Raw genomic sequence first — 18,915 nt, 5'->3', positions numbered from 1 at the left:
TTCTACTTAGTAGAAATATTATATCAAATAAAAATTAGCAGGATGAAAGCTTACAAATGTTGATGTGGATAGAAATTAGTATGCAGTCGCTCTTGACATATTTCTTACTCTGAAGTAGAATGGTACAGTGCCTGTTTCAGCTCAAGAGTATTTTATTTCCAGATCATATTCCTATTGGATATCTTAAGTCTCTTGTGAACTGGGTCTGCCCCTTTCTAGACCTATATTCCTTGTTAGATCCATCAGTCTCTTCCACAGTTAAAAATCCTTGTGTGCAATGATGTACATACTGATTGCCATTAGAAATGGCATAGAACAGGACCTTTAACCCTTTTAGACCAGCTGCCCACAACCCCCGGTCCGGGGACCGGTCCCGGTCCCTGGATCAGTCGTTACCGGACCACGGCTCCTCCTCGTCCTCCTCCCCGGCTGCTGCCTCGGGGGCTGCCCTGCCACTCTGCCGCTGGCTCACCTTTGGTGTTCTCCGGCGGCCACCATGGCTGGGGCTTCCCCTCAGCATGGCACTGCACAGCTACTGCTGGCAGCACCCCCCAGCGGGCAGCGGGAAGTCATTGGCACCAGTAGGGGCTCAGGCGGTGACGTCCCTCAGCAAAAAACTACCCCCCCCTCCAGCCTCAGTAAAATTGTCAAGTGTTGACCAGTTCCCGGTGATAAAAAGGTTGGGGACCACTGTCTTAGAGCACACAGGTGAAACCAGCAAGACCCCTCTGAGCTCCATTCTTCTCATGTCACATTTGGATAATGGCGCTAAGAGATCATCTTTTATGCAGGTCTCCGTACTTTGGGGGGGGGGGTTCAGTACGTGCATCAGGATCTAATCCCTCCCTGGCACCCCCCTCCTTATTAACATGCTCTGTGTTCCCTCTTCACCGTTTCAGCATCAGTGCTATAAATCTGAAATTCTATTGCAAAATGCCCACCTTCCCAAATACGGCATGAAGACAGCTACAAGGTGTTCTCAAAGCTGTAATGAGGCACACAGCAGCTAGGGGTCTTTTCGATTAAAACAACTACTTTATGTATTTAAAGTAAATATAAATATTCAGAAAATTCACTGTAACATGTTAAGTAAAAATTCACATTCTCCCATACTTTTCAGTTGGGAACAATACACACCTTAGGTAAATAAACTTTCCAAATTTTACAGACACTATCCTGCGTACAGGCCTAAACCTTAAGATAAAAATCACAATGCAAATTTATGGTTCTGCTGCAGCTGATGTTTGCTCATACAAAAGCATTTTTCACAAAAAGAAACCAGATTATATTTAGTGGACATGCACTAGCAAGCTATATAAGTTGTACATTACACCAAAAGTACTCAACAAAAATCAAACAGACATGGTATACCCTCCCTCCCCACCCCTGTCTTCTAGTTTTCATGGCACAAACTGCTAGCATAATTTAGGAATACTCAATATTGAGGAGGTTTTAAAAATAAGAAGTACTGGAACAACTGAGTTCTCTCTTCTTGCAGGACAAGAAAACATCTGTCTCCCCCTAAATAATGTAGAGCCAGGTTAAGGGAAAGCATGGTCTCAATGTTCACATGTCGATAATGAAGAAGAGGACTAATCTCTCTCCTTAATTTCCAGAAGCAGAGAGCCAGGTGTCACGCTAAAAAAAGAAATGTTTCAGTAAAGAAGCCTTGTTCCGTCATTAGCCTTCCAGAATTGTGACTCAGTACATGTGGACAATCAGCTATGGCTGAAATACATGACTGCTTCAACAGTCTAAGCCTCAACACAACAGCCAAATGCTGAATTCAGACTTCTGAACCAGTTACAGACTAAAAGCCATCTAAGCGCTTTGTCATCAATACTTTTCCATTAAGTGCCAGAAGTTTGCTAATATGGGTAAAGAAAGATTGGGGAAACATCAAAACTATTACTTCTTCCATTAAGAGTACCATGAGTGGGCTTTAGAAAGATAAAACATGTGCTCATTTTGCTTTCATTTTGTTAGCTGCTTCATCCTGAGGCTTCCCAAGCTAGCAGCAGGAATTGTTTTCCTGAACCCCTAAGAGGACAAATGTAGACCTTACACTAGCTCCCTATTAAGTGAGAGCCAGATTCAGAAACATGCACTGCCTTATCCTGCATAGTCACCTAGGTCAAGTGTACCTATCACTCTTTCATTATCGTTAAGTAATACATCAACCCAGACTTTACAGGGTAACTTTAGGGTTCAGATGGGTGGCAAGAGGGAATTTTGCACTCAGGTAGGAGGTACACACCTTTTCCAAATGCTAGCTCCCCCTCTGGGAATACAGCCAGCATTGCATGAGAACCCCTCATTTATTTACTACTGGAAGGGGTAACAGACAACTCTCTTGGGCAATGTGTGGGTGCTGTTTTCCTTTCTCTTTTTCAGCATTACATGTACTTAGTTACTAGCAAACTGATTCTAGCCATATGACATAACCCTCCTTACTGCCTCTTGCCAATACTTATCAAAGCTCTGGCTGAACCCTGCCACTCCGAAGCCAACCGGCAGGATACCCCAAAGATACATCTTGCTTCTTCTAGTATCATACATATGAAACAAAAACCCACCAAATTAAAAAAAACATATTTGATAGCAACAATGGAATGTACAGACTGTTCAGTTCTCTGGGGGAGCAAAAGACATAAATACCACACAAATACTGTCTAATTGTAAAGAATATTCACCAAGCGACCCAGGTCTCTCTCAGCAGTTGTCCATGATGCAAAGGAGGGTGTTTCACTTAAAAGTAAGCCAGAGCTATAAAAGCAAATACAGTTCCAACTCAAAGCATTTGTCCAGCTTATTTGTGTTCCTTCGTTGGCGCGTAGTAGAGTTCCATAGGCTTATTCACTTTCCAGTACTTTTCGCTGACCAGCTCCAAGGAAAAAGAGCCATTTAGCACCTAAAGTCGTGCCAAAACCAAAAACAGAAGATTATGACATCTGAAACTGAATCAAATACTGAATCAAAGCCAGAGAAACAAAGCATGGACACAGCACATTGTAAACAGCATTTAAAAGACAGCGTTTAGTCACGTTCAGTCTATAAACAGGCTAATACAAACCAGCTGTCAACCCCCCCCCGCCAAAGTGAAAAGTTGGTTCACATAGAGAGAGGGTGCTTTACTAGCTTCCCACACAATACTGCAATGTGTTTATAAGGCTATTCTTGATAGTTTAGTATGGAGGAGCACAATAGCTCAGCAGTCAGTTATCCATTCACTTGGGACAGGCTATTAAAAGAAGCTACGTATCTGGGTGATGTTTTTTAAAAAAAATCCAATCCAGAATACATAAAAGAAACAGACTTCTAGCCTATTTGGGCTCAATACCAGCCCAAATGAAATGTCTTGGATTACTTCTGATTCTGCACAGCAGATACCTAGAACTTCAAAGTCAGAAACACTGAGTGCTTGAATGCAGATGGACACCCGATGTTTTAAAACAGCTTTCAGGTTGTATCTACCCAGGGATTTTTCGAAGACTAGGTGTCTTTTTAATGTCTCCCCTCCAAAAACAACAACAAAAAACAGTTGCAAAAATCAAAGTTAGAAGTATGCAGAGTCAGAAGGCTTCAAGTTCCAAGTTCCCATCCTATACCAAGTGAAATCCAGACATAAAGTCCATGTGATACCCACTTTTCCCATGTGTTTCAGTGTTAGAGAAACATTATGATTAACTATTGATTTTATATTCACACAGGCTATCATTGTTTCTAGCCTTCTTCTCATAAGGCCAATGCTGGCTAACAGTTCTCTGTGCTCCAGTACTTCTCAAGTCTGCCAATCTCTTCAGCAAGAGAGAGTCTGCACAGTTGTGTCATTTTGTTAGGTCTAAGTAAGTGGTCTTGCATCCATTTTTAAGGACTTCACTAAATTAATCTGTTTCAGGACAGGCTGATTTACACATACACAAAACAGCCATTATGGTCACTTAGTTCCTCACTAAAGATGGCCAAAGCACTTGTGAACTGCTACAGGAAGCCAACACAGAGAAATAGAAATATTAAGCTGCCTACTTTGTCCCATATAAAAAGTGCTAGATGTTATACAGAAAACTGGCCTTTCTAGCACAGATCTCACTTTCTGGAAGCTGAGTGTATGAACATTCCATGAAGGTCACAGATGAGTTAGAAAGCCAGATATGATATCTGGCACCTGCATTTTGACTTTCCTCCAGCAGGTTCAGAACTGCACTTGAATCTCCCAACAACCCTGCGAGCTAAGACAAGCTTAGAAATGGAGACTTTGCACTGCTTGCTATCTGAGCAGAGAGCTCAACCTGGATCTTCTCTTCACCCAAGGCCCTGATCAATTGCCTGGGCACAAACACGTTTGAGTTTAAAGAACTTTTTTAGACTCGAATTATCACTACTCAAAGGAGTCCCAAAGCGGTTTATATTCGCCTTCCCTTCCTCTCCCCACAACAAGCATCCTGTGAGGTAGGTGGGGCTGGGAGCTCTAAGAGAACTGATGTGAGAACAATTCAAGGAGAACTGTGAGCAGCCCAAAGTCACCCAGTTAGCAGTGTATGGAGGTGTGGGGAATCAAGCTCAGTTCTCCACATTAGAGGCCGCCGCTCTTTAACCTCTACACCAGGGGCAGTCAAACTGCGGCCCTCCAGATGTCCATGGACTACAATTCCCATGAGCCCCCTGCCAGTGAATGCTGGCAGGGGCTCCTGGGAATTGTAGTCCATGGGCATCTGGAGGGCCGCAGTTTGACTACCCCTGCTCTACACCATGCTACCTTCAATTTTATTTCAGTTTACAAAAAAACATGTTAAGTTAGCCACCGGATGAGGTGCAGTGCCAGTGTGTCTCAAAGCTGTGGTACTTCATTCTGTCCCAATTAGATTTCTAGCTTAACCAATTACTCACAGTGAACTGGCCGTTGGCTGTAGCAATGTATATTGTGTACTGCTTCTCGCTCGCCGTTTCAAGATTCATCTGATTAGACTCTCCTTTACTCCGGAGTTCTTCCAAGGCCAGTCTCACAGCAAGGTACTTGGATAAGTGATCAACTGTGGCGTTGCCAGAGGTCTTTATATATCTGAAACAGAAGTAAATATGTAGCTATATAAAAGTTGCAGTTACTTATATCCCATCTTTCCCGAAGGCTGGAGGTGACTTACAAATAAGGTATACAATATTGGCCCCCCAAGGTCTATAGCCTGTGCCCCATTAAAAGCTCTGGCGAAAGAGATCTGCAGTGCTCATTAAACCCTCTAGGCATAGCGCCCACTTTACCTCCTCAGGGAACCTACTCCACAGGGTGGGAGCTATGATGAAAAAAGCATGGGCTCTGGCAGATTCCATGCAGGCTACCCTTAGTGATGAAACAGTTGGCAGCCTGCAGCTGGCACACTGGGCCATACAGGAAGAGACCATCTGTTAGCTATACGAGTGCTAGGCCAGCTTTAAATGCCTGGAACTGGACTTGGAAATAAACTGGCAGCCAATGCAGTTGGATAAGGAGGGCAAGTTTTGTCCCATCAGTTCGTTTCTAACCATGATCAGGCTGCCACAATCTGAACCAGCTGTAGTTTTCCAGTTGTCTTCAAGGGTAATCCTATATTGGATAATTACAATAATCCAACTCAGGCTTGCAAAAACATGGATTAGCATAGCCGGGTCAATTTCGTATATCTAAGGAAGGAGAGCACTGGGGAACTGAGTGAGGCAGACAGAAAGCACTCTTGATCAGTACAACCTGATTTTCAAACAGTAAGGCAGAGTCCACGAGCACGCCCAAATTATGTAAATGCCAGCTCCACTCCATCCACAAGAAGAGGATCTAGTCCCTCAAAAGCAGCATTATATCCATCTTGTCTTGATTCTAGTTGTTCTGCCTTCATTGCTAAAGGTTCACAAGCAAATCCAAGCTACACGTGATGAGGAGCAAACCAGCACTTTAAGCGTTTAACAAAACACACAATATGGGGGGGAAAATTCAAAAAGCCTGGCATGCCACCATTTACAATGTAGTTTCTAAACTCGGGATAACTGCTCCCGCTTACCTTGTCTGCGCACTGTCATCGTTTTCCATGAGGGTAGGATGTGGTCTGAAAACGAGTTCTATTTCACTTGCACCATCCAGTACTGGGTCTATAGCAACTGCCGTATTGTTATTGTCCAGTTCTAGCCCAGAATCATCCGATGTTTTGGTCCTTTTGTTACTTGGCCCTGCTTCCTGATTGCTGTGAGTTGAAGCGTTGCTACAGTGTGAACTGTCTCCGTTGTCCTCTGCGCCACTACCGTTCTCTATCTGTTGCTTCTTGCCTCTCTGTAGTCTTAAGGAACATACAGAACAGGTTCAGGAAATTACCTAAGCTTGTCAACCAGTTATTTTTGCAGTGTCTTAAGACTAGCTTATAGAGATGCATGAGTCAATCTTAAATTCTTATAGTTAATCAATATTGTTACAGTAAGAGATGCAGGGTTGAATCCTACCAGCTTTGCCAGTGGCAAAAGAAGGGAGAGGGGCCCCTTTTGGCCCCAAAAGGAATATGCCGGGGAGAAATCATATGACCCATGTAGACAAAAGGCATGCATGAGAGGGCTCCATTGAGTGGCTGACTTAGCCTATATCTACCCTTTTAGTGTCAGCAGAACAGTGTCTGTCCCATAGAACCAAAGTTTAGTATAAGGTTCATAGAGCTCAAATAGAGTGCTAGTCATTGCAGTCTACACAGAACAGCCATTCAAGAATCTTAATGAGCAAGTGATGCGCAAGCTGTCTGACAGGCATCTAAGCTGTTCAGCTTTTTAAAAGAAATCTAGATAAAATACAGACAGATCAGTTCAAGAATAGATAAAACGGCCAGCATTGATGAGAAACCACAGGGTCTTCTCACAAGATCTTATATGGAGATACGATTATGAGAGATACGATTAGCAGCATGATAATAGAGTCCCCTACATGGAAATGCATGAATGTGTGAACCCCAGTCAAGAGAGATGGTGAAATCTATAGACCAAGCCTGCTAGAGTTGTGCTTTAACAGAAAACAACAGCTTCTTCAGGTAAGATTTGTGAAAGTCAGTGAAGCAAGTAAAACGTGTTTTTCTATGCATCTGTGGTGCAACCATTTCTAATATACTGTTCTACACTACCTAATCTCCATTGAGGAAGGGACTCAGCATGATAATTTCCAAGTTGTTTAAGGGAATAGAGACATTTCTCAATTAATGAGGGATGCAGGAAGAAACTGGTCTTCTTCCTTTCATTGGGGTGCTGATCACTTATAGAAAGGATAGTGCCAGAACTCTATAAGGACAAACCTTCAAGAGAGACGTGGGAAATATTCCCACTCAATAAGAAGCACATCACATGTGCTGTGCTGAAACCTACTGTACAAAGTAACACCATTCCTTTTCTGACAAAGTCCAATTCACAAGTGGTTAAATACTGCACAATATTTTTGCATACACACACACATACCACTGAATGCACAAAATGTGCACTTGTGGCCTGTAGGTGGTGTTGGGTACACTGATACAATGCTACTTATGGCATGGAGCTGTAGATTTACACGGCTTGACGTTTTCCAGTTACAGAGGGAAATGTGCCAAAACTTATTCAAGCTTTACCTTTCATGCACCTCCAAGTTAATAAACTCATGAAGAAGCCCTTCTATCACGTCAGCATCATTTTAGCCAATACTAGCAAAACACTCTGGGCACTCAAGGCACAAGTCTCTCCCAGCCCTGCTCCCAGATTCTTTATAATTGGAAAAGGCAGGGACTGAAATTGGAAACCTTTTCTTGCAAAGCATGTGCTTCATTGCTGAGCCATAGTCCTTTCCCAGTTGTAGCTTCAGTGGTTCAGATCCTACCTGTTCAATGCTTGAATTTTCAGGCCCTCCTCAATGCTGTGGCTCAGAGCTTGCTGGTTATTGTGCTTGCTGATCCTCGCTAGAACTCTCTCCTGGTGAGCCTCATATTCATCACGACTTGGATAGATTTTACTGATGAGGGCATCAAAGTTTGGGTCGGGTCTCAACGACCTTTTCGAAACAAGCTTTTTACGACACGTAGGGCATTCCTTGTTTCTAAAGGTAGAAGGGTGGAAAAGGTGAAAACTAGTTCTACACATATAGCCTTCATTCCATGCTTTATGAATTAAGAGTTCACTACCTGCACCATTGCCTTAAAAGCTTTGTGAAATAAGGCAACCTGGGATGTTTTGGGCTGACAATAAATTGAGTGCAGTCAGAGGTATCTCTGCTTCATGCTATGATCACACATACTAAAAGTTGGGATTCAAGATACAGCGAGCAGCAGTGGGGGCAACAGATGGAAGGAGGTTCAAAGTCCAGCCCAAGCCCTGGTAGGTGAGGGAAGGGAAAAGGGAGGAATTCCTTGTGGCTCCCTTCTCCCCAGTTGCCACTGAATGTTCCAAATGCTTTTTTGAAAAAGCACATTGGATAGCATTAGACTTGGACCAGAGAGACCTAAGCAAACTTTGGGTCCATCAACTTCTCTTTGGAGATCCTTCTCCAAATTTGCTGTGAGAATAAAATGGAGGACCGGGGTAGACACACAGTAACAAATGCACAAACGAAAACTCTCCCCTCTCCTCCAGGCTCCAAACAACATTTTAAAAGAAGGACAACTCTGAAGGGTGGGGCAGAATAAAGTGAATTTCCTTTAACAGGATAGCTAGAATCACAAAGGTGCTGCGCAGGAGTTGTTCCTAGTCCAGATTCCATATGTAATGTTTTTCTTACCCACTCCTGAGGGCTGTGATGATACAATCAGCACAGAAGCGATGGAGACATTCCTTCGTAGTCATGGTGTTTTTCAACATATCCAAACAAATGGGACACATCAGCTCACTGTGGAGGCTTCGGGGTGACACCACTATTTCCAAGCCATCCGTTATTGCTTCCTAAGGATGAGAAACAGAGCTCTCAGGCAACAGCAACTTATCCTTGGCTAGGATGTTATTTTTAAGCGTTACAAAGTAAAGAACATTTCTTCTTGGAAACCCACCTGAGTTTCTTATTTCTTGAGGTTAGTACCTGAGATTTGAGTTTTGTTCCACCATTTTAGACTACACATTAGAGGTTAAACAATTCCCAGGTAGGGTAAAAAAAAAATAATCACACTCACAACCATGCTGCATCCCCTGTAACTTAAATGAAGGTTTACCTGAGGTGTTCTCTGAAGTTCATACAAGCTGAGCTCCCACGTCTTGCTTAATGGCTGTGTCCCATTTGTCTGCACAGCCTGAGACATAGCTTTAAAAGACCAAACAAAAAGAACGAAATATCAAAATCAGGTTAAATTTAAATAGGTTATACGCATAGGGCTTTCCCCTCAAGCAGCAGACTAGGGTGGATTCAGGCACTATTTGTCCACTTTGCTGTGGTATGACGGGGATAGGGACGGGGGGGGGGGGGAGAGAGAGCAGGGAGAGAGTAGATTCCACATGGCTGAATCATTCATTGCACTTTATTTAAATAACCCAGCTCTAGTAATTACTGCCACAGTAGTGCAGGATGACTGCAAAGGAAGAAAGAACAAGCACAAGAAAAGACTAGTGCACTGACTACATCCCTCAGATTGCTTCCAGTTTAGGCACTCATTTTATACACCCCTCTGTGGGTGGCTCCCCAGCACACATTCTAATCCACAAGCGCCACTGAAGACATGGGTTTTCTCAATCAGTTGGGCACAGTGAACCACACAGCAACTACAGGGAATGGCTTTTCAAAGACAGAGAGTCCAAATGGGCTCAGAATGCCATCACTGTGTGGGGGGGAGAGACTCCTAGCCCCACCCTCAAGACATTTTCCTATATAGAAACAGTGCTGCATGCTTCTGTTCTGTTGCATGCACAGACTACTCCATGTGGAGTAGCAAACACAGGGGACCCCCATCCACCACTGTTTCTGCACAGGGAAAACATTTTTTGGAGGGGGGAGGCAGGAGGCCTTTCTACTCCAATGATGGCATTTTAAGCCCTTATGGGTTCTTTTTAAAAGGGAAAAAACGGGGGAGGCATTTGGAGGCATTTCCATAGTTGTGTTGGTTTTCCATATTTTAAGGGAGAGAACAGCTTGTAAAATGTTAGTGCCTCTTTGTGTCTTTTCTGATTACTCCCTGCCACTGCAATGAAGCCAACACAGGAACTGGCATTTTATTATTTTAAAAAGGAGTGTAACTCTGGACTTCTTATGTAACAGCCATCAGAAAGGCTTTGGTGCACATATTCTGTTGCTTGGGGGAAAGAGAAGAATGAAGAGCCAGATATATTCATATAAGGATACATCAGACAAGAGGCTCTGCAAACAGCACAAGGAGGTAAGGATCCAATCAAAATGCAACCCAAAAAAATCCAGTAGCACCACAAAAGACTAACTATATTTCAATATGAGATTTCATGACTCACTGCTCACTTTGTCAGATATGTCTTGAAACCAAACTCAGAATCCTTCTCCGTGTGGCAAATTATGGGGGAGGAGACGGAGAGAAAGCCAATAACCGGGGAAGTTTACAAGAAGAAGCACGAAGATGCAGAGAGAATAGAAACTGTCAAGGCATGCTCTTGGGGAGGCTATGAACAGAAAGAATATCCAGGGTGGGACACAAGAAGTCATCCTCTCATGCTAGAGCCACAGGAAGGAAAATTCTCTACCAGTGCAGAGTAAAGAGCCACTGAGAAATCAGCTGCCAGCATTCAACCATCTTTAGGATGGCCAGACTGTGGCTCTCCAGATGTCCATGGACTATAGTTACCATAAGTCCCTGTGGACATCTGGAGAGCCACAGTTTGGACAGCCCTGTTTTATACTAATATAAGAGTAGTACTCTTCTAGTATATAAGCACTGCAGACATGCATCAAATGCAGTGAAATTCCATAGTGATCCAAGCAAAAAATGCTTACTGTATCTTGCAACAACAGGAAAATAAAGCCTCCAAAATAAAATCTCAGAGATACCATAGTCTTTGTTTCCTATTCAATGTACTGCAGCTTTTAAAAAGGAGGCACTAGCAACAACCAACGTGACCAAAAATATCATTGCTTTCTCTCCCTACCAGAGATACCGAAGACAAGCTAAAAACATAACTGACATTTCACAGCCTTTAATGCACAGAGCAGCTAGCAAGTTATCATTGGTATATAGAGATTAAACCTAGAAGCATGTATAAACCTAGGATTTGAAAAATGTATAATTGCAATTCCACCAAGTATTTATTGGTTTTTGATCCCATCCTTTGAAATTTGATCCCACCTGGCATACATGGTGGTCTTCTCCCCCCAATTTTATTCTCACAAGACTGAGAGAAGGTCACTCAGTGAGATTAATGGCAGGGATGTGAACCTTGTTGTTCCCGGCTGTACTTTTAACACTCCAACAGGTACACCATGCTGCAAGATGTTCCAAATTCAGCTTCAGATTTTTCTTTAGGGTAAATCTGGTGTGGACAGTCTATGGACAAGCAGACTCCCCACAATTATAGTGCTCTTACATTACTTTGCCTTTCCTCTAAGTTACTTGGAAGCGTCAAAATTCACTTTGAAATTTGGTTTTGAAAAAAATCTCCAATGGGAATTTGAGTAAAGACTAGCATAAGAAACAAGCCTTTTTCCCCCCTTTTTGACGTCAAGTCACAGTTGACTTCTGGAGACCCTGTAGGATTTCCAAGGGGAGAGATGTTCAAAGACAGTTTGCCATCCCCTGTCTCCCCATCACAGCCCTGGTATTCCCTGGTGGCCTCCTGTCCAAAGACTGACCAGGGCTGATCCTGCTTAGCACCTTAGCACACCATTAAAGAAATATATACAAAGGATTCAACATACTCCCCTTGCTGTCTTCAGACCACCTACAGGAGGTAGTTTACCTTCTAAAAACATGTGTTATATGTTCTTTTGTGTGACAAAAAAACTATTCATTCAACAAGTATTAGAGTTTAAAATACATAAGCAGGATAATTACTTGTATTTTTGATGTATAAATATGAGATTACTAAGTTTTTATAAACATACGCCGCTGAACAGGTCTGTGAATTCAGTTATGCAAACATCTGATCTAAAGCTTAGCCAAAAATAATCTTGTATGCTTTAGAATCAATTTTTCCCACAACTAGAATCTTGGCTGCAACCAGTGCAGGGAAATGTAAGACCATTTGCAGTCTCACATGGTTTGACCAATTCCTTGAAGGCTTTGGAGTAGGAGACAGGAAATGAACTTTTCCAGCTGTAGTATACAATGTTGCAGCTGATGAGAGGGGTATAGAGGGGGGAAATGTAATGCCTCTGTACAAGTGTGCACTGTAACAAGTTTCAACACCTGAAAGTCCAATGAATATAACATTCTTTTCTACATTACTGGTCCTTCGGAGCCAGCTTTCTCAAAATTGCCAGCGAGACACTCAGGGAGATGCAAGAGCCAATGGGGTGTAAGGACACAGAACTAGAAACCCCAGTTTCAAATCCTCACTGACCACTCAGCCATGACATTCAGCAAACAGCCCTGGGTAAATCACTATCTCTTAGCCAAGCAGGGCTGCTGAGCAGACAATAATCTCACCTAAGAACTGGGATCATTACTCTGTCCCCCACCGCCTCCTGTCAGTTTTCAAGCACAGCCTGAAAGCAACAACCCTTCCCCATTCCTCACAGCATCTGGTGCTTCGAGACATAACACCTCCGAACATAGGAGTTTTGTTAGGGCATCTAATGTCTGCTGATAGGATGTTTTGTTAGGGCTTCTAATGGCTGCTGATAGGGCCACCTTTCATAATAGTGCCATTGGATTATGGACAGAACCTAATTAAAGAGAGGGTAGGATTGGAACCTTTGACCCCCAGGAACATAGCTACAGCAGCAGGCCCTATATGAGTTTTGGTGCCACATGATTCATGTTGACTGGATGCCTCTGGTATTGAGATTAAGAACGCCCAATGCAGACAGACATGCCTGTTTCTGTGCAAATGCCAGCAATAGAGTAAAGGGGGGGAGACAAATACTGGGGTGTTCACATGGATTTTGTTCCCTTTCTTCAATTTCTTTTCTAGAAGCAGATACATTGTGATCCTCTCAGTTTTCAGTCCTTCTACTTAGGTGCCTGGAGATGAAATAATTGCTTTGTCTTCAGGTCATTTCATGTAACGTTACTGTTAATTCAGAGACCGATTCCCAAGATGACCATGCATGTCAGGTGTTATTATTATGGACATGTACCAGTTGCACTCTTGTCTTTCAGGATCAAGCCCCCAATGTCGCATCTTTTGAAGGAGAAAGCGGCAATTCATACTTGTGGAAACCATAGTTAATTACTGCATGTAGACTATATGTGCACGTAATGCGTGTAGTGAGCCTTAACTTTTATTATGTTTATATCCTACCCTTCTTGAAACAAGGTCAGTGCTGTTCAGTCTCCACTGCCACCTTAATCAACAATTTGGAAAGAAGTGATATGGTTTTTCTGAGGTGTTTCAAAAGCATTCATATCAGGAAGTACCCCCACAGGTCACTAAATGCCATACAAATATCAAGTCACAAATAGGACTATGTGGAAACCCATTGAGAATTTCACTATATCAAATTGTCCCCCCACACGCACAAAGTTGCCAATGATGGGCCTGGGGGGTGGGAAAGGAAGGGGCCCCAGCCATTTAAGCCTTTGTCGCTCAAGGCTCTTCTCACTTCCGAGGTGGCCATTTAAACCTTTGCCTATAGAGGCTTCTCTCACTTCTAGGGGGCGTGGCTGGGAGGCATGGCCAAGTGACATCACTTCCTTGTACCTCAAAGCCTGGTCAATATTTCAGCAGTACCTCCATGGCCAAAAGGTGGAAAAGGGCATGTATACAAAACACTAATTATGGTCACTTAAAAAACAAAGAGCAAAGTGGAACCTAATAGGATACTACCATAAACTGGGACATTCTGGCAACCAGTTTACTGTTCCAGCATGACCACACAAAAAACATAAAAGTCGTCAGCCTCATGTCAAAAGCCGCAACGCCATGAACCCCTCCTGTTCTAGAGAGCTTTTCATAGATATCCTTTTATGCATCCTGCCACAGCTCAAATATTAGCATCTAGTCTAGCAAAGCATGAAGAGGAACAAGACAGATACACGGAAACGCATATGAAGTGGACTCTACTCCATGAAAGCACAGACTTGCATTAAAACTGAGTTAGTCTTTAAGCTGTCACTGCATTCCAGCTCATGCTATTGCCATGCTAGCAACCAGAACTCTAACCACCCCCCTCCAAACAGGTACGCCACAGGCTACATCCTTCGGCTCACGAGATTCACAGAGCAGATCAGTAGCCAACAGGAATACATTTTCCACTCTAGCCATAATAAAATGCATCTGCCTCCCCTAGTAATCCACCCACCGACACATACACCACACTATCTGCAAACTCAATCAAACAACTCCCACAACAGCTAGCTGGCACACACTTGTGTGTGTTTCCATATGAATGCAACCAAAGAAACTGAATAAAAACCGCTGGTGCATTAGCAGAGCAGTCCCTTGCAGAGTTTGCTACTCTGGTCTAAACCCACTGATGATAAGAGGCTTGAACTGGGATCAAATCAAAACACCTTTATGGGTATCATCACTAGATTCAATAGTAAAACAGTGGCATATACACAGAGATACAATATACAGAGCACCAGCTTTTCAATCAACAACATCTCTGAATTATTTGGTCTCTGGAAACTTCTAACAGAAACTTAGCTGTCCTCACAACAGGGGTTGAATTCTCCTCGTTCAACACCTGGCTGACAGCGAGTTTCTCACTGGCACCCAGTTTACAAATCCTGAAAGCGTCCGAGAGGGGCTGGCGATATTTCGAGAATTTAACACAGTCAAATAGCATGTGGGCCAGAATATCAGGCGCTCTACATCCACGAAAGCACCGCTTTTCCTTTCAGGCTTGAGCCGGGGATAACTCGGCAGAGGGTGGCCCAAGGGACAACCTGACTTCGGAGGGGGCGGCGGCGACGCCCCCCTCCCGCTTCTCTCCAGGCCGGAGGAGCCGCTCCTGACAGCCGACGGGGGCAGCGATGGAGGGAGACCCCGTCCCCACGCCTCCCTTTCCACGGGAAGGAGCCGCGCGGGCGGGGAGGGAAGCGAAGGGGGAAGCGGGGCCGACCTGGACCGGGCATCCCCGATCCCCACCCCGCGCGCTTACTCGAGGGTAAAGGCGCCAGCGGCCCTCCCCACGTCTAGGTTTCTTGCAGGGGGCTCTGGCCACCCTCCGCGGCGCCACCGAGGGAGCCTCCCCCTTGGAGACCCACCCCCGCCTCTACCCACACAACAGCTGAGCGAGCCGAGCCTGGAGCAGCAGCAGCAGCAGCAGCAGCAGCAGCAGCAGCAGCAGGGACCGCCGCCTCCCCACTCACCGGCCCCGTTGCTCGCTGCCTCTCGGTGGCTCGCCCGCTCCCTTCCCCCGGCTCGGCTCTCGGGCCCGTCGTCGTCGTTGTTGTTGTTGTTGCCGCCGCCACCGCCGTCGCCCCTTCCCGCAGCCAGGGCTGAGGCGAGTGGACCGCGGCTGCCTCAGCCCCCCTCCCCCCCGGGTAAGCAGCCCAATATGGCGAGCGGCAGACAGCCGTCTCCGCCGCAGTGGACGCCGGGAAAAAACAGAGAGCGGAGGGAGTTGTTTTATTCATGGCCGCCGAGGCCCAGAGGCTGTGAGGGGCGGCCGTTCAGCGAGGCTCTGCCCACCGGCGGCGGCTCCTTCGGCGTTTCGCTTCACAGGCGACGTCCGGCTGGTTTGGCTTCTAGCGCGCCTTCAGGCAGGCTCCGGCGCTCGCTTTCGCGCTTCGCTTTGAGGGCTTAGGTGGAAGAGAGCGCACGGGCTGGAGAATGCGCTTCCCGGGTGCGCTTGCAGCCCCCTTTCCCTGTGTGAAGCGGGAAAAATCCGCTTCTAAAGCGCATTAGCCATCGAGTGCGGAAGGGGTAAGAGGCAGCTTGCCGACCTCAAGGTAGGGAACAGTCAAGGAAGCTGGCAAGCAGGCTGCTGAGGGGATGTCAGTAAACGAAGTCCTCTTTTGTTCCAAAAATGATGTATGCCAGACAGCAGACTGGTTAAGAAACATTTTCCAGAATATTTCCTTCGGCACAAAATTGTTACAAAGAAAGCTGAATCCAGACAAGACAGGTGATGCTCCTCAGGGAGGTTGGCATTTTGGAGGGGTTGGATCTGTTTGTCTTGGAAGGTAGGAAAATGGGTTTCTGAAGGGCAGGTGAAAAGGCACCCACAGACCCATCCTTTTGAAAGCAGGTGGGCGTAGAAGTAAAGAGTGCCCTGATGACTATCTGCTGCCAAAGATTTAGTTAGTTACTGATGGTGTTTATAGTCTCACCTGTCTCACGATCAACAAAATGAGATGTTCAATGGAATAGGATTTAGGTTGGAGAGCCAACCGGAAAGTCTAAAAACATAACTGAAGCAGAGTGTGTTATCATGACACATCAAATGATACAGAATTACCCAGGAGGATCCAACTGACAGCAAACTATACAGCATAGAATCATAGAGTTGGAAGGGGCCATACAGGCCATCTAGTCCAACCCCCTGCTCAACGCAGGATTAGCCCTAATCATCCTAAAGCATCCAAGAAAAGTGTGTATCCAACCTTTGCTTGAAGACTGCCAGTGAGGGGGAGCTCACCACCTCCTTAGGCAGCCTATTCCACTGCTGAACTATATATATGGCAGTACATGCCACAGTACTCAATAATTTATCCAAGTGATTTTACAACACCTTTTGTACAGTGCTAATTATTGCCTATGTAGAAAAGCCTTCTTTAATAACTCAGTTTTGCATAGTTTTGAGAGAAGTTAGGAGAGTGGGAACCTTCCTGACCTCAAGTCAAGCTGTCCCACAGAGTGGGGACCACAAGAGAAGACATGTATATGGGCAGTTGTTGCTTTTGCCCATTTGCTGCTGGGCACCTGGAGAAGATCCAGCTCCAATGAGCAAAGCCGTGATGGAATGGCATAGGGGAGAGATGGTCTTGCAGATATGAGGGTCCAAGGAAATGCAACAGAGGAAATGAGACTTTAAACAAAATCAGCAAGGATTTTTTTTTAACATTCTGACAATAAGGTTGCCAAATCTGAGCTGGGAAATATTTGGAGATTTGTCCACTGGGTACCAAACACCTGTTTTACTGTGTATGGGGGGTTATTTATAGGTATATGGCTTTTTAGCTATTAAACCTTAATAAAACTGTATCTGGAGAAATGGGGAGGATGGAGTCTGGAGAGGGGGCAAGATTTTGGAAGGGTGAGAACTCAGCAGGTTTAATGCCAGAGTCCACCTGCTCAAGTTATCACAGGAACTGATGCCTGGAGTGAGTGAGATTTGGGGCAGGGAGGAACCTCAGTCTCCACTAATGCTATAGAGTCCACCCTCCAAATAAGTCATTTTCTCCAGGGGACCTGATCTCTGTCATCTGGAGACGAGCTATAATTCCAGGGGATCCCCAAGTCTCACCTGGGGCCTGGCATCCCTATCTGTAACAGAGGAGCTCAGTTCAGCTTATCTTCAATTGGTAAATTGATAAATTGGCTTATCTTCAATTGGTAAAAAAGGTGTTCCCAGTCTCACTCCCTTGCTATGAACCATTTAAAATCATTTTTGTGGGATGTGTGAACAGACACCCTGGCAATCTTGGCTTGTTCTTTAATAATTGCACTGTATCACTTTGGAATGGTTTCTTTATATTACTATACTAGAGGCAAAGCCCGTTGCACCCAGGGAAACAATGGGCACTAGGATGCATACCTGTATTGTGGTCTTCCTGGGGGCTGGCTACATGGCAAAAATGTAAATCATGGGAGGGAAGGAACGAACGAACGCACATAGAGGTCAGAAGCTGGGTCCTATGGGGCTGGTGGGCAGTCTTTACTACTTCTGTATCTTCAGACACTTGAGACCCCACCTCCAGACCTCAAGGAACATTCCTAACCTAGGGATTACCAACCCCCAGGTGTCAATCTGGAATTGAAGGTCATCTGTAGACTATAGAGACTATAGGGCTCTGCAATGACAACTCATCTCCAGGCTCTTGGAGATGAAAGGGCTGCTTGAGAGGGGTGAACTCTGTGGCAATGTGGGATGCCAATCTCCAGTTGGAACCTGGGGATTTGCTGGAATGGCAGGTCATTTCCAGGCAACAGAGATCAGTCCCCCTGTAGAAAAGGACTACTTGGGAGGTGGATCTCTCTGGCTTTGTATCCCATGGAGATGCAGGGATGCCAGGCTCCAGGTGGGAAACAAAGAGAAATGCTGTGTGGCAGTAATTGCTAATAATTTTGTTGTTGTTAGTTGCGAAGTCGTGTCTGACCTATCACAACCCCATGGACAATGATCCTCCAGGCCTTCCTGTCCTCTACCATTCCCCGGAGTCCATATAAGCTCACACCGACTGCTTCAGTGACTCCATCCAGCCACCTCATTCTCTGTCGTCCCCTTCTTCTTTTGCCCTCAATCGTTCCCAGCATGGGGCTCTTCTCCAGGGAGTCCTTCCTTCTCATGAGGTGGCCAAAGTATTTGAGTTTCATCTTCAGGATCTGGCCTTCTAAGGAGCAGTCAGGGCTGATCTCCTCTAGGACTGACCAGTTTGTTCGCCTTGCAGTCCAAGGGACTCGTAAGAGTCTCCTCCAGCACCAGAGTTCAATTGCTAATAATAATAACATCAAATAATTGATAAACTTGTCACAGTTTCTTCCTTAAATGAAATTTTTTAATTGATAGCAAAATTTGCTTGAAGTACTGAAAACATTCAGTCTGTACGTTCTTTAGTTCAGTTCAATATCATCAAAGTAAATAAAAAAACAGTTGTATGTTGCAAACATGAAAACTTTGGTTGGCAAATAACTTACAGAGGGTTTATCAATTACTGCCAGCATGTCAGTTTTTCTCACCTT

The 18,915-nt window shown here is 44.8% G+C and overlaps 1 protein-coding gene across 1 annotated transcript; it reads right to left on the bottom strand.

The window, feature by feature from the left end:
• Positions 1–1,015: 1,015 nt before the first annotated feature.
• RNF2 (ring finger protein 2) lies at positions 1,016–15,615 on the bottom strand. The gene is made up of 7 exons (XM_077332658.1): positions 15,381–15,615; positions 9,162–9,250; positions 8,738–8,898; positions 7,844–8,059; positions 6,027–6,299; positions 4,888–5,059; positions 1,016–2,911 (listed from the first exon to the last, which is right to left on the bottom strand). Exons 2-7 carry the CDS (start codon positions 9,246–9,248, stop codon positions 2,810–2,812), a joined length of 1,011 nt encoding a protein of 336 aa, XP_077188773.1. The 5' UTR covers positions 9,249–9,250; positions 15,381–15,615; the 3' UTR covers positions 1,016–2,809.
• Between the last annotated feature and the right edge of the window lie 3,300 nt (positions 15,616–18,915).

This window comes from Paroedura picta, chromosome 4, assembly GCF_049243985.1.
Source record: "Paroedura picta isolate Pp20150507F chromosome 4, Ppicta_v3.0, whole genome shotgun sequence".
Lineage (NCBI taxonomy): Eukaryota > Metazoa > Chordata > Lepidosauria > Squamata > Gekkonidae > Paroedura > Paroedura picta.
The sequence above is the reverse complement of the archived record's forward strand: the minus strand, read 5'-3'. Positions and strand labels throughout refer to the sequence as shown.

Coding starts and splice junctions, on each gene's coding strand:
- RNF2 (XM_077332658.1), bottom strand. CDS start 9,248: ATGTCTCAGGCTGTGCAGACAAATGGGACACAGCCATTAAGCAAGACG. Junction 8,899..9,161: donor AACTTCAGAGAACACCTCAG/GTAAACCTTCAT, acceptor TCTCATCCTTAG/GAAGCAATAACGGATGGCTT. Junction 5,060..6,026: donor GATGACAGTGCGCAGACAAG/GTAAGCGGGAGC, acceptor CTTCTGTTTCAG/ATATATAAAGACCTCTGGCA.